The sequence below is a fragment of the Cheilinus undulatus genome, linkage group 5 (genome assembly GCF_018320785.1).
Source record: "Cheilinus undulatus linkage group 5, ASM1832078v1, whole genome shotgun sequence".
Lineage (NCBI taxonomy): Eukaryota > Metazoa > Chordata > Actinopteri > Labriformes > Labridae > Cheilinus > Cheilinus undulatus.
The window spans coordinates 47,854,425-47,869,504 of NC_054869.1; the positions used below are offsets into that span (position 1 = coordinate 47,854,425).

At 41.8% G+C, this 15,080-nt stretch overlaps 1 protein-coding gene across 2 annotated transcripts; it reads right to left on the bottom strand.

The window, feature by feature from the left end:
* Positions 1-531: 531 nt before the first annotated feature.
* On the bottom strand, positions 532-3,003 carry LOC121510316 (tripartite motif-containing protein 16-like). 2 transcript variants are annotated; one of them, XM_041788303.1, is made up of 2 exons: positions 2,022-2,979; positions 532-1,883 (listed from the first exon to the last, which is right to left on the bottom strand). In XM_041788303.1, exons 1-2 carry the CDS (start codon positions 2,977-2,979, stop codon positions 1,336-1,338), a joined length of 1,506 nt encoding a protein of 501 aa, XP_041644237.1. In that variant the 3' UTR covers positions 532-1,335. The 2 variants fall into 2 exon arrangements, with proteins under 2 accessions (XP_041644237.1, XP_041644238.1); XM_041788304.1 differs by having other exon boundaries at positions 532-3,003.
* Positions 3,004-15,080: the final 12,077 nt, after the last annotated feature.

The following is a 15,080-nucleotide window of genomic DNA, read 5'->3' on the forward strand; positions in this document are numbered from 1 at the left end:
TTCAGTAATAGAGAAAAAAACAAACAAAGGCTTATAAACGTTTAATGATTTTTATTTTAGGTTTGAAAAATGAGGAAAAATGATTACAAGATGAGTAAATAAAATGTTAGATGTTGACATGAAAATGATTAAATGCTTCTAAGACAAACAATAAAACCTTCTAAACACACCAACAAGGGGTCATTCAGGAGTGTTTGGACCTGGACCATCTAGTCCCTGTTTATCTGGGCTGGTTGGCTCTTTCTGATTGAGAAATCAGCACAAAGACTGGACTGGATTAAAAATCTGTTAAATGTCTGATTTGAAGATTTCATGAACAGGTTGACTTCATCCACACAATCAGTTTGTTTGATCCCAATCTCAGCTCTGTCAGAGGATATAATCAATCATCATTTGATTCTTTTCAATCTGCATCATGAGCTTCAAAAAGACCTCATTGTACATTTATCCATTCATTTCAACAGAAAGCAGAAAATCCATCATAATACACAATATCTCCATGAAAGAAAGGTCTGCTGCTTTCTCTCTTTAGAGCCATGAAGAAGAGAAACAACAGCAGCAAACATCAGCACAACATTGTCAACACATTTAAAGGTAAGAGAAGTTGATATTTTCATGGAGAGAAAATGTGGCTTCATCTGAACAAAAACCCTTCTGAGCAGTAACGGCTCCACGGCTAAACAGGAAGAGGAAAGAGAGTCAAACATGAACACAACACATGAGAAGAGGTCAAAGGAGGAGGGATGAGAATCATTTGAAGCCGTCATATCAGCTCTCAAATGTCTGACAGAGAGCTCTGATTTGATTGAACATTGATTCTACAAGCATGGACCATGGGACAGATTAGTCATTAAATAGCCATGTGTGAAGATGGCTCTTTATTCCTGTGAAAAAGTCTTTGATTTTTCATTCAAACATTCTTACCTTAGTGCTTAGTTTACATTCACAATTGAACATGTTGGAGTTTACATCAGTCATTGCATGAGCAAAATCAAACTCCTTTAAATGGTGTTCATTGAAGTTGTTGAATAATATAAATGTGCAAAATGAATGAAAATCCAATCCTGTGATTTGATCCTGTCATATCAGCACTCAAATGAGTGTCAGAGTGTTCTCTAGTCTTCTTAGATTTGGTTCTTAGCTGAGAACAAATCACAGAGAAGAAAACTTTGCTGAATGTCAGAATCTTCTTCAAAACTGTGTAAGAACAAGTTTGTGAGTAAGAACGCTTGGTGAATGAGGTCCAATCAGCTCTCAGCAACAAACATGAAGAAAAATCAAGCTGAAGGATTCAAACACAGAAGTTAACCCACTTTTCTCAGAAATGATTTTTGTCTACTTCAGCTTACACATCTCAGCAGTGTCACAAACCCGAAGTCCAGCATGTAGAGGCTGAGTGAATGTGGTGTGGACTCTGTGGAGGAGAGTCATGGTTTCAGAGATGCTGTAGAAGGACAGAACACCTGCACTGTGATCCAGGTACACTCCCACTCTGGAGGACCGAGGACCAGAGACAAGAGTGTTGACATTGTTATACCAAAAGTAATAAACACGGTTAGAACAAAATAAGGACCAAGATTTGTCATTGCGTCCAAATCCACATTCCTTCCCTGTTCTGCTGATATTCTTGTATGCAACTGCTACAGAAACTCTTCCTCTCCTCTCCACCTCCCAGTAACAACGTCCAGTCAGACTCTCTCGACTCAGGACCTGATACTCTCCAGTGAATCTATCTGGGTGACGAGCATAAGACTGTTGATTCGTCCGTGTAACTTTTCTGTTCCCATCTGATAATAACAGCTCTGTGTGTGCTGTGTTTGGATCCAGTGTGATGTCACATGAATATCTGATGAACTCCTCTCTGGTCTTGGGCTCTGGTTGTGGCAGTAAAACATCCACATTGGACACTTTGTGTGAGATGTTTGTCCATGTCTCTGTCAGGACGTCCTGTAGTTTATCTCTGACTGCTGACACAGCCACTGTCACGTCTTCAAAGTACCTCAGAGGACGGATATGGATGCTGTATGAGCGTGATGGTTGTCTGAGTGCTGACAGTGAGGGGTAGTCGTGTAGAAACTGGTTGTGATCCTGTGTTTGTGACAGCGTCTGCAGCTCGCCATCTCTCCTCTTCAGCTCAGCGATCTCCTGCCTCAGCTTCTCCTCCAGCTCTTTGACTCGTCTCACTTGGCTTTCCTGCTGGGATCGGACCTGCTGGGTCACATCGGAGCGTCGTTTTTCCAGGAGACGGATCAGCTGGGTGAAGATCTTCTGGCTGTCCTCCACTGCTTTATCAGCGGAGCAATTGATGGCCTCTGCTTCCTGTTGAAGCAGCTTCACATCTTTCTCTCTGTCCTGGATTCCCTGCTGGATGTTTTGTCGACTCACCTCCAGCTCTCTCTGCCTCTCGGCCCTCTCTGCTGCAGCTGAGACCGTGTTGTGGCCTTTATGCTCGTCCAATAAAAAGATAGACTGCTGATCAGTGCGACAGAATATCTTCATCACCTCATCATGACGAGAGCAGACGTTCTCCTGGAGCTTCTTGGATGGCTCCACCAGCTTGTGATTCTTTAAAGGAGCTACTTCAAAATGAGGCTGAAGGTGATTCTGACAGTAAGAGGCCAGACATTGCAGACAGGATTTTTGAGCTTTCAGTTTCCTCCCGCTGCAGAAATCACAGGCCACATCTTCAGCTCCAGCATAGCAGTGATCAGCAGGAGCAGCTTGGAGTCCGCTCGTCTTCAGCTCCTCCACTAAAACTGCTAACATGGTGTTTTTCAGCAGGACAGGCCTCGGTGTGAAGGTCTGCCTGCACTGAGGGCAGCTGTAGAGATTTTTCTCATCCTCTGTATCCCAGTAGGTTTGAAGACACTTCATGCAGTAGCTGTGTCCACAGGAAACAGTCACCGGATCCTTCAGTAGATCCAGACAGATGGAACAAGAGAAAGTTTCCTGATCCAGCTGAACTCCTTTCTGCGCCATTTCAGCTCTCAGAGACAACGACTGTCTGAGTTTGACTTCCTGAATGAATAAACCAGTTTCAGCCCTGATCCATACAGCCTGTGATTGTGCTGTAAATGTCAGCTGATGCAAGGGGTAATAAAGCTCTGGTTTACCCATGAAGAGCTGCGGCTCAGTGAAATCTGAACTTTGTTTTCTCTTTTATGATGAAGCCTCAGTTTAAACCTGCTCCACATCTGAAAACATTGAAGCTTCAAAAATAAAATATGTAGAATTTTTACTTTGAAATGTCTACATGAGTTAGAAATATCTTAGCTCCTGCACTACCTTAGCTACACTATATTGCCAAAAGTATTCACTCACCCATCCAAATAATTGAAATCAGGTGTTCCAATCACTTCCATGGTCACAGGTGTATAAAATCAAGCACCTAGGCATGCAGACTGTTTCTACAAACATTTGTGAAAGAATGGGTCACTCTCAGGAACTCAGTGAATTCCAGCGTGGTACTGTGATAGGATGCCACCTGTGCAACAAGTCCAGTGGTGAAATTTCCTCGCTCTTAAATACTCCACAGTCAACTGTCAGTGTTATTATAACAACATGGAGGTGATTGGGATGACAGCAACTCAACCACGAAGTGGTAGGCCACGTAAAATGACGCAGCGGGGTCAGTGAATGCTGAGGAGTATAGTGCACAGAGGTCGCCAACTTTCTGCAGAGTCAATAGCTTCAGACCTCCAAACCTCATGTGGCCTTCAGATTAGCTCAAGAACAGTGTGTAGAGAGCTTCATGGAATGGGTTTCCATGGCCGAGCAGCTGCATCCAAGCTCAATCCAAGTGCAATGCAGAGCGTCGGATGCAGTGGTGTAAAGCACGCCGCCACTGGACTCTAGAGCAGTGGAGACACGTTCTCTGGAGTGACGAATCACGCTTCTCCATCTTGCAATCCGATGGACGAGTCTGGGTTTGGCGGTTGCCAGGAGAACGGTACTTGTCTGACTGCATTGTGCCAAGTGTAAAGTTTGGTGGAGGGGGGATTATGGTGTGGGCTTGTTTTTCAGGAGCTGGGCTTGGCCCCTTAGTTCCAGTGAAAGGAACTCTGAATGCTTCAGCACACCAAGAGATTTTGGACAATTCCATGCTCCCAACTTTGTGGGAACAGTTTGGGGATGGCCCCTTCCTGTTCCCCCTTCCTTGAGTCTCTGGTGGGAGTTTAGCGGTGAGGAGGTGCATAGGGGGGAGTGGACTGCTGAGAAACTTCTCAAGGTTAAACCATGGAGGGGCTCTCTCTGGTGGCAAAGCCCAGTGGATCATGTGCCTGATAGAGAATGCAGTGATACAGCAACAAGTTAGGGACACCCAATCCCCCTTGATCAACAGGTCTTTGTAATTTTTTAAAATTTAGCCTGGGCCATTTGTCATTCCATAAACATTTATTACATAGTCTATCAAACTGTTTGAAATATTTCAGTGGTATCTAAATAGGGAGTGCCTGGTGAAGGTAGTTAAATTTGGGCACACAGTTCATTTTAATGACATTGGCTTTAATTACATTGTTTCTGATGACATTGCATCAGCTCAAATACGTCTTTAGTTTATGAACAGATTTTGAGTCCAGTCATCTTCATCATCTGTTTCTACTCTATCCACATTTTTATGCTCTTTTCTTGTTGCATTTGAACTGTGCCAATGAACATGTCATTGTTCCCTTCACTCTGTCCCACAGTGTGAACTTTCTTTGCTTGTTCCTGTGATTTAAACATCTTTGCAAAGTGATTTTTTTTCTGGCATATTTAAACGTTTGACCAAAGGCTGGACATTTTCTGTAGGTATGCTTGTGACCACATCTGTTGCTGTTCACTTCTTTTTTGATCACTCTGTTGAGCTTGCTTTGTTTTGTTTTTCATTGCTTTTCTTTTTTTAGTGGGTTTTACAGTTTTTATTTTGTCTACTTCTATTTCTTCATTCAGCACTTTTACTTGACGACGTGATCTCTCTGGCACGGCAGACATGGGTCGCTTTTTCTGGGGTACGATCAGCCTCTCTTAGTAGCCTTTCTCTCACCTGATCATCCTTTATGTCGCAGAAAATCATGTCCCAAACAAATGAATCACCTAGTTCTCTGAACTCAGTCTTTGGCCTACATTTGATGTAAATTCACGCTGCTCAGAGTCACACATTACATTGACATCTGACTATATATCTGGTTATGCAAAACAGGCAAAACATAAAGTAACAGCTTGTCTTCTGAAGGAACCAGGCTCCTGAGTAAAAGTGTGTCCTCCATAGGAGACCTAATATTAAGTGCCAAACATATATTTTATGCAGCCTACTTACTAAAGAGTTTAAACTACTTGTTTACTTCCATCCAGTCCTTCTCCTTGCTGGTTCCATCTCATGACGTGGACTTGTAGAGCTCCGATGTTTGCAGACAGTGATATTTACATTCTCCTTGTCATCCTTTTCTGTCAACACTGATTGGTCTTGTTTAACACATCTCAGTGCTTGCCCATGCTTTGTCATTTCTTTAGGAAATGTCATCTTTGCGATGTTAATCATAATCAGTGGTGGACAAAGTATTCAACTCCAGTACTTGAGTGAAAGTATTGATACTTGTGGTCAAATCTTACTCAACTACAAGTAAAAGTTGCTCGGTGAAATTTCACTCAAGTTAAAGTACTAAGGTACTTACTTTTAAAAATACTTAAGTATTCAATGTGTGTGATTGGTTTCCTTCTGTGAGGAGCACAGAGTGTCGCCAATTGCATTTTAGAAAAGAAAAACACCAACATCTGACTACAAAAAACAAAAACAAAGTAACAGCTTGTCTTCTGAAGGAACCAGGAAAAAACAAATACTCAAGTAAAGTACAAGTACTCCTGAGATGCCAGACGGATTTGTTTCACACATCAACCAGAGCAACAAAACACGTGACGTAGCTGCGACCGAGGTGCGCGTGTGCAGCTACTGAGGAATAACGCAAACCATGGCGACTGTTAGACAGTCAACGACTTTTGTCATTTTTGAAAAGAAAACAACTCACAGCTGTTCTTTGTTCTTCTTTTAACAAAGAAATGTTATCAAGCTCTAATAAAGTAGGTGCTTTAGCAGCATCCACACCAAGCTCTTCTGCTACAATTGCACCAGCCTCTTGTTGTTGCTTGCTTACGTCATGACTCCACCATGCCTGCCCCTCTTAGCTGATTGGTCCTGTCACTTTCCAAACGGGCTCAAATGATTCAGATGGGTTCTTTGCAAGATGGATTCGCCAGTGAGAAACACAGAAACGGGCCTATTCATCTGCTTTGCAAGGTTACCAGCCAGGACATTCCTAAAAACCACAGTCTACCACACTGGATACTCCAGCTGTGAAAGATGTGAGAGGAAGGTGAATGGGTGGGTAAAGTAGTGTTCAACAGCAAGGATACATCCATCCAAGGGATGGATGAAAAGTTCAGCTGCATGGCCTACAGAGCAAAGCATCAGAACGGAGAGACACCACTGATCAGAACAGGCACCACATGTGTCAGCTCATTTGTCCTTGATTACATGCACCTTGTTTGCCTTGGAGTAGTGAGGAGCATCCTGTATTACTTGTGTCGGACCACAAACCCTCGCAGATTCCCCCAAGGAAAGAGAGCTGAACTCTCTAATAGACTGCTTGGTTTAAGGAATGCAATGGTTGGTGATGTAGCAAGGAAGCCTAGGTCCCTTCATGACTTGGACAGATGGAAAGAGTTTCATCGGTTTCTTTTATACACTGGACCTGTGGTGCTCCAGGGGATTGTGGACTCAGATTTGTACCACCATTTCCTTTGCCTTACAGTTGGAATATCAGTCTTTCTCACTGCTAATTGTGATAGATAAAACCAGTTTCTGCCACATGCAGGTGAGCTCCTAAATCATTTTGTAGGCCACAGTGCTGTGGTCTAAGGAGACAGATTCACTGTCTCCAATGTGCATGCTTTAAAACATCTCTATGAGGATGTTGGACATTTTGATTGCTCATTAAATGAGATATTAGCTTTGCCGTTTGAGAACCATCTTCAAACCATCAAGAATCTTGTGAAGACCAGCCATAACCTGTTGGTGCAAGTGGCAAAATGTATGGCAGAGAAGGAATGTTCACAAAAGAAAAACAAACAGAAGCCATAGCAACTGCCGTCTGTGTTGGTAAAATGGAGGGACAGCTGCTTCCTGCTCAAGGACAGCAGTGTAGCATTGGTGACTGAGAAGATATCTGATGGCAAATTGGTTTGCAGCGTGATACCAGATCATTGTTGAACCTCCAGAAACTCTCAAAACTCCTGAACATTGCTTTTGTTGGCACTATCCACAGCATGGCTAAACCACAGCTACTACACAGCCAGGAAAGCAGTGTGTCTACTACATCGTGGAGGACATGCCGTCTTCCCTTTGTTAGGGTTGCTGAACCCTTGTCTTCCAGTAATGACAGTAAGACACTGGCCTTGGATTTTTGTTTTTTAAATTCTTTTTCCCTCTTGTACGTGTTTCAGATAATGGTTTCTGCAAGAGCTGTTTGGCGAGAGGTAAACAATATGAAGGTGTCATTCCAAAAAACTGGACAGAGGAAAACAAAAATGTTTTACACGTACAGTTGTCTCATAAAAAGAAGATGGACCCAGAGGTGGACTGGCAAGCTTGTCTACTGGTGAAAATGACATCAGGTATGTAATTTTTATGTTTTTACGGCATATTAAAAAAAGTCCTGCTGTAAAAATGAATACAGCAGCCAATTGTGTATCAAAGGTCAATGTTTGTTTTTGCATTGATTGGTCTTTACAGATGTATGACCTTTTGAAAATGAGAGCTGGTCCTGTTGATTTGTTGTAGGTTTGAGGCTGTTGTGTTTTGTTGCTGTGTTTACAGCAGAATGTCAGGGACTGGTTGGTCACCATGTTTACCAGTTGCTTTGCATGAGGAAGATTCTAAAAATTCAGTGAGAGGTTGACAGTTGGTTAAAGTACTGCTCAAGTGAGAAGATCACAGTCACCAGACATATAATGACTTTCACAAAAAAATTGTTATTAAGCAATCATCCTTTAAAGTTAACTTAAGGTTCTTTTAGGCATGTGCTAACTATAAAGATTAAAACTTCAAAATTTGTATTTTATCTAACTTTACTGCTCACTGGGCTGCTATTTGTTCAAAAGATAAATTAAATTTAAGCTGTTGAATAACTGTCCATTTAAAACCGAGGACAGGCATTGTGCTGATAAGAATTAAAACAGCACATTTCTGTCTGTTTACCAAGGGCAGATAAAGTAGAAGCAGCAGTGGAAGAAAAAAAAACCAAAAGAAGTTACAAAACTTCTGATTTCTTCCAGTAGATTTTCCCTTCAATAACAATTTCATAGATGTCTGTGTTTGATCCCATTTTTTTTCTCAATTGGATTAGATTGTGTAATGGTAACATTCAAAGATTGATCCATAAATATAATAAAAGACTTACTAACATTTTTTTTTATTTGTTATTGCAGCCTCTGTCAAAAAAAAAATGGGACCAGAAGCCACAGAACATGATATTATGCATGCAGTGGCAGAGCATCTTAAACATGCACCTGGGCAGTCTGGTGGTGGGGGGTACAAGACCAGTGTGATCCCTACAGGATTATAATAATTAGGGATATCTCCCCAAGAGTTCTTGTTCCTCAACAAAGAAGGGGGGTTGACTGGCTGCTCAGTGTGACTAAGGCACTTCAACAATAAACCAAAATTGGGTGCTCTTGGAAAACGTAATTCACAACAGAATTCACAACAGAAAATCCTTCACATTATTGAACCAACACAGCCGAGGCCAACAGAGAGCCATGTATGTGATGTGAGGGAATTCAGCGTGGTTACTCACTGTGTGAGTCAATCAAGGCAATGCCAGGTGTGTGTGAGCTGATTGGCCCTGAGGGCCAGGTGTGGCAAGCTGATATAGACATCTGAGCTGCAGCACCCTATACTGACTCATTATCTCATCATAAGAGAGACTGAGCATATCTCTCTGTGTTTTTCTTTGTGTGTGCGGAAAAAAGTATCTGCTAAAGCAGTTTTGAGAATCTTTCTGGGTGGTTAGAATTCTCTGTTATTCAAAGATAGTCGTGAATCAGTGTTGAGTATTCTTACTCAATAATTTTTGTTCCTCTTCTAACATGACCCTTGTGGCCTTTGAAATATATTTTAAAAGAGTTTCTCAGTCTCCCTAGAAGTTTGAGTTAGTAGTCAGCTGCATGGCAGTGGTGGTTTAGTTCTTAGTTATTTGTGAGCAGGAGCTTTTGTTTTATGGTTTAATTTATTCCCCTCTCCCAACTGATCAATTGTGATCTTAGTGTTTATCCTTTTAGGATAACTTTGAGAAACCCCTCATCTGCAATTGACCTATGGCTAAGTCCCGCCCTCAAACCCGATGAGCCAGTCACAGTGCATATAGCCATTCCGATACACTCGGACATCTACTGTCTGGACCTCCATTGAATTGAACAGGAGAAAGTCAGTTTTCGTCCAGTTTAATGATTTTTTTTTTTTTTTCTTTTTTTTTTTGAGATTTCAAGTTTAAAAATGGTCCAACGGTGTTCATGGGGTACATGCAACTCCAACACAAGGTATCCTGAGAGGCTGGACAACAGAGTGTTTTTTTTAACCCTTTCCTAAGCCACATCTCAACTGAGAAAAGTGTCTCTTCTGGATGAAGTTGTGCAGTAGACCACAACATCAAGTCAACGTGAATAAAATTAACAAGGATGTCTACATCTGTTCTAAGGTAAGCTCTGAGAGAGATGTGGTAGTGGGGTGTGGTTGAGCTCAGCTGCAGGTGAGAGATGTGTGGGAGTGGATCAGGGAAGCAGTGCCAATGCTGATTGACACAGGTGGTTTCTGTGAGTTAATCAGTCTCTTTTGACTCTGCAGTAGCAGGCTGGAGCTGGGGACTCTGACCCACACACAGCAGAGCAGTGAGGCTGTTGGACTTTGGAACCCTGGAAAGAACTGAAGACAAAGAGCGTTGGGCAGAAAAATTGATTTAATTTTGTTAGTCTATGTGTGTATTATCATTAAAGAAGCTTTGCATTAATATGAGGCCATGTTGATGTTCATTGTGCTGAAGGAGACCCTAATACAGTCTTAATGTAAGAGGATACTCTTCGCGAATTTTGAGAAATATCAAGAGCGATGTCCATCTTTTGCTCTCCCAGCTCGATATCTAATTCCTGCTGCTAATGAAAATGATGCCATCATTCCCTTTGTTGTTACTTATTTTGAAGAATTTTCAACAAAAACCCAAAAGACATTTTAGTCCATACAGGCACGAAAAACCTTATCCAAGCACTCTCCCTTAATGAAACGTAACCACCTGGTCAAGGAGCTTTCATTAATCACTCTTTTTTTTGAGGATTATGGAAATTCGGTCTATGCTATTCAATGTACAGAATGTCATAAAATATATGTGGGTCAGACAGGTAATCATTCAAGAACTCAAATGTACCAACATACTTACCATCTACGTAAATCTAACAAAAGTACAGTCCTTTATGAGCGCCTCAAAAACCACGGCAGGCAGTGTTTTGTGTTCATGAGTTTGGAGAGTGATGCCAGCTGGTCTACGGCACAGCTACAGAGGTCTGAGAAAAAGTGGATAGGTACTTCAAAAAACAACGGACCCCTTAGATCTGAATGAAAAATATTAACCTTGTCTAGCTGTGTGAATGAGACGGCTCGGGGGCTCCCAACCTCAACTCTGCTCCAACACTTAATTACTTACCTTAAAGAAAAACATGTCTGTAGTTCAAATAAAGGTTCAGGAAACCAAAAATGAGACTAGACTCCCCTCAAAACTTTATCCACAGTCTTGCTGGAAACCTGGACTTATATCATGCTCAAAAATTTAACAACACAGGATTTAAAATGTAATTTCACATAGACCACCTTTCATCCTTCCTCTTCCTCTTTTTCTCCAGCTCTCGTTTCCTTATCCCTTGAGCCTTCTGTTCTCCCTGACTCTCTACCTCTTTCTTTCCACCTCTCTCTCTTTTTTCTTTCACGCTCTCTCTACCTCCCTACCTTTCTCTTTTTCTACCTCTTTCTCGCCTCTTCTCTCCCTCTCTTCTTCTCCTCTCTACCTTTCTCTTTCCACCTCTCTCCGCTCTCTTTTCCCCTCTCCTTTGTATTTCCTTAGTTGGGTGGACTATAATTAGCCTGCAATCTTCACTCTTTGAAGGTCTAATGACATCAAACAGAAATTCTTGTTCGTGAAATTTGTAGTCACTATTTAACTTCTGGCCAATGATTTGGTTACTCTTTGATGTATTTAATATTTTATATTTTGTTACCCCATCCCTAACCTAAGGGCTCTGGATGCCTGACCCCTTACCATTGCTGAGTTTCCTGATTGGGATTCAAGGCGGTTAACAATCCCTCCTCTCCCCCCCACTTTTTTCTTACTTACATAACAAAGGTGAACCCAGACAAACTGATATATCAAGGCACCACAAAAATACTTTTGATGATGGTTGGCAGGAGGTGCGCTATGGTAGGAGGCACCAGTGTACCCGCTAACCACACTAGGACCAGGTAATTGAGGTAGGCCGGGGGACCGACCGTGCACCTCCTGAACCCTATGCGGGCTTAGTTCCCCTACCCTAATCCTAAGGGTCTCTTTGTTATTCCAGCGCCGTCAGCCACTGACAACAACGAATTAAGAAGATATTGATACAAATATCAACCCCGACTAAAACTCTTGCAAGACTTTGACTTTGCAACCGAGCGGACTCGCGAACCATTCCTGGAGCCCTTCAAATGGAGCCCGAGAGGGCAGCTGTCCCTGATGAAATAAAAAAAACGTATTCAGGAAGACGTATGGGGAGTTGAGGTGGCCCGCGCAGTCACAAACAACACTAACAATAATAATACATCTAACAACCTGTCCAGTAGAGAGGGAAGGGTGCTCAAAGATCTTCAGCGGAACCAGCAATAAAACCGGCTGACAAAGGCTCTAAAATTGTGATTTTAGATTGAACACAATATTTGATTGAAGCGAACAGGCAGCTCTCAAATGCTGCTACTACAAACATCAGACCACCTCTCTGCAGCCAGAGACCCAGAGAATGATGCGCAGAATTGCTGTAGAGCTCTATGAGAAAAAATACATCTCGGGAAAACAATAATATTATGTGTTTGGCTCAGACCCGCCCCACCCAAGAAGGCTCTATCTGCTCCCAAAGATCCCAGCACGTGGAAGGTGCCACATAGAGTTCTACATAGAGCCCCATCATTTCTTCTGACTGCGGAAGTGAGTCGTGCAGAGCAGCAGAGTTTGTCGATTATTTTCTAAATCCTTTGTCGCAAAAAAAAACAGAGCTACGTGAAGGATACTTAAGAATTTATTAAAAAGATTAAAACTGTAAGTATACAACCTGGCTCCTTCCTCTTTCCTGTTGACATAAGGCATGTTTACGTGGACCACTTGTAATCGGAATGAATGCCTGATCGGAATGAAAATGCTTCATATACACACTCCATTCGCAATGAAATCTTCTGATCCGGGCCGTTCGCAATGGAATTTCGTTCTGAATGATAGGGGTGGTTTATTTATCCACGTCCATGGAAACACTTGATCTGATCACCTCTCCACGTTTGGGGTGTTTTTGTCTTACTGCGCATGTCTGCCCCACGTGATATGACGTCTTTCTGCTTCCTCATTTCCGGAACCGGCAGTGCGAAACATGGCGGGAGCAAAACACAACCGGTCTGTTGCCGAGACAACCTTTTTACTCGAAACTTTGAAAGAGCTCAGAATTGTTGAACGGCTGGATGGTAGAAAGGCTAGAAACAGCGAACTATTCAAACAAGTACATAACATTAGCTGAAGCTGGAATTGACTGAACTACAGACCAAATTAAAAACCGCTGGAAAAGTCTGAAGGGAACCTATTATAAAGCCAAAACTCAAAACTGCAGAAGTGGTTCTGATCCCGCAACTTTCCCGTTTTACGCCTTAATGGATGACCTAATGGGGAGTCGACCACTGTCCAACATGTCTCAATATGGCGTGGAGGTTGGTTTTGAGGAGGACAGCATCAACACGCCTGAGGACCTCAGTCTTGGTGTTACCCCAGTGGAGAGAAGCATTACCGGTAAGCTAAATTATGTTGCCCTCTCAAATGAGAGGAAAATAAGCTACCAACCAGGAAACGATAACAACATGCTCATACATGTCTGACCCTATATCTATCCCTATATTCATGTGTTATATTAACGCAGATTAGGCATGAATTTTTGCTGGTTGTTTTTTTTTTTCCTAGTCAACCAAGCTGTAGTATAATGTCCAAATGACGGATGAATAACAATATGTGTAACCGTCCTGTAAGTCAGCTCTAAATGACTGAAAATACATGTGCCTGATTATTGTAGGAGAAATCGGTACTGTTTTAGAGGGGGATCACCAAAATCTTATATTTGTTTTGTTGTGTTTACTTAGATGAGTCCAGCACTGAGGGGGACAGACAGCATCACCCAACAGATGCTGACGGAGACAGAGGACAGCTGTCCACAAACATCTACAGAGCCACAGACGACCAAAAAGAGTAAGCTTAATGTGAAATAGGGCCTTGATATATAAAACCGATTTTTATTTACCTTTTGTATGGACTGTTTTTTTTTTTAAGATGTGGAGGAAAAATTAAAAGAAAAAATTTCAGATTAACAAACAGTAATAACATATTGCTTATGGGCCTATACCATGAGGGGTCCAAAGAAGCAACCATTTTAAATGAAGGTTGTTCTTAGTCAGTAATGAAGTTGTGGAAATAGTATTAAATTTGGCCCAATTTTTAACCGTAAGAGGTAGGCTAGTTTATACAGTGTTACTGTATATTATTTTAAACTGAGTTCATCAGATATTCATGTGACATCACACTGGATCCAAACACAGCACACACACGTCTGTTATTATCTGATTGGAACAGAAAAGTTACGTGGATGTGTCAACATGCTAATCCTAGTCACCCAGACAGATTCACTGTATGGTTACAGGTCCTGAGTCAAGAGAGTCTGACTGGACGTTGTTACTGGGAGGTGGAGTTCGGAAGAGGATTTGCTGTAGCAGTCGCTTACAAGAATATCAGCAGGTGGGGGAATGAATGTGGATTTGGAGGCAATGACAAATCTTAGAAGTTATATTGTTGTGGCAGTTCTTATCACTTTAAAAACAACAATGTCGAGACTTCTATCTCTGGTCCTCGGTCCTCCAGAGTGGGAGTGCACCTGGATCACAGAGCAGGTATTCTGTCCTTCTACAGCATCTCTGAAACCATGACTCTCCTCCACAGAGTCCACACCACATTCACTCAGCCTCTACATGCTGGACTTGCAGTTGAGACCACAGCTAAGCTCTGTAAGCTGAAGTAGACAGAAGTCATTGAAAGGAAAAGTGGGTTCACTTCTGTGTTTGAATCCTTCAGCTTGATTTTTCTTCATGTTTGTTGCTGAGAGCTGATTGGACCTCATTCACCAAGCGTTCTTACTCACAAACTTGTTCTTACACACTTTTGAAGAAGATTCTGACATTCAGCAAAGTTTTCTTCTCTGTGATTTGTTCTCAGCTAAGAACCAAATCTAAGAAGACTAGAGAACACTCTGACACTCATTTGAGTGCTGATATGACAGGATCAAATCACAGGATTGGATTTTCATTCATTTAGCACATTTATATTATTCAACAACTTCAATGAACACCATTTAAAGGAGTTTGATTTTGCTCATGCAATGACTGATGTAAACTCCAACATGTTCAATTGTGAATGTAAACTAAGCACTAAGGTAAGAATGTTTGAATGAAAAATCAGATGAAGCCACATTTTCTCTCCATGAAAATACCAACTTCTCTTCCTTTTAAATGTGTTGACAATGTTGTGCTGATGTTTGCTGCTGTTGTTTCTCTTCTTCATGGCTCTAAAGAGAGAAAATAGCCGATCTGTCTTTCATGGAGATATTATGTATTGTGATGGATTTTCTGCTTTCTGTTGAAATGAATGGATAAATGTACAATGAGGTCTTTTTGAAGCTCATGATGCAGATTGAAAAGAATCATATGATTGATTATTTCCTCTGACAGAGCT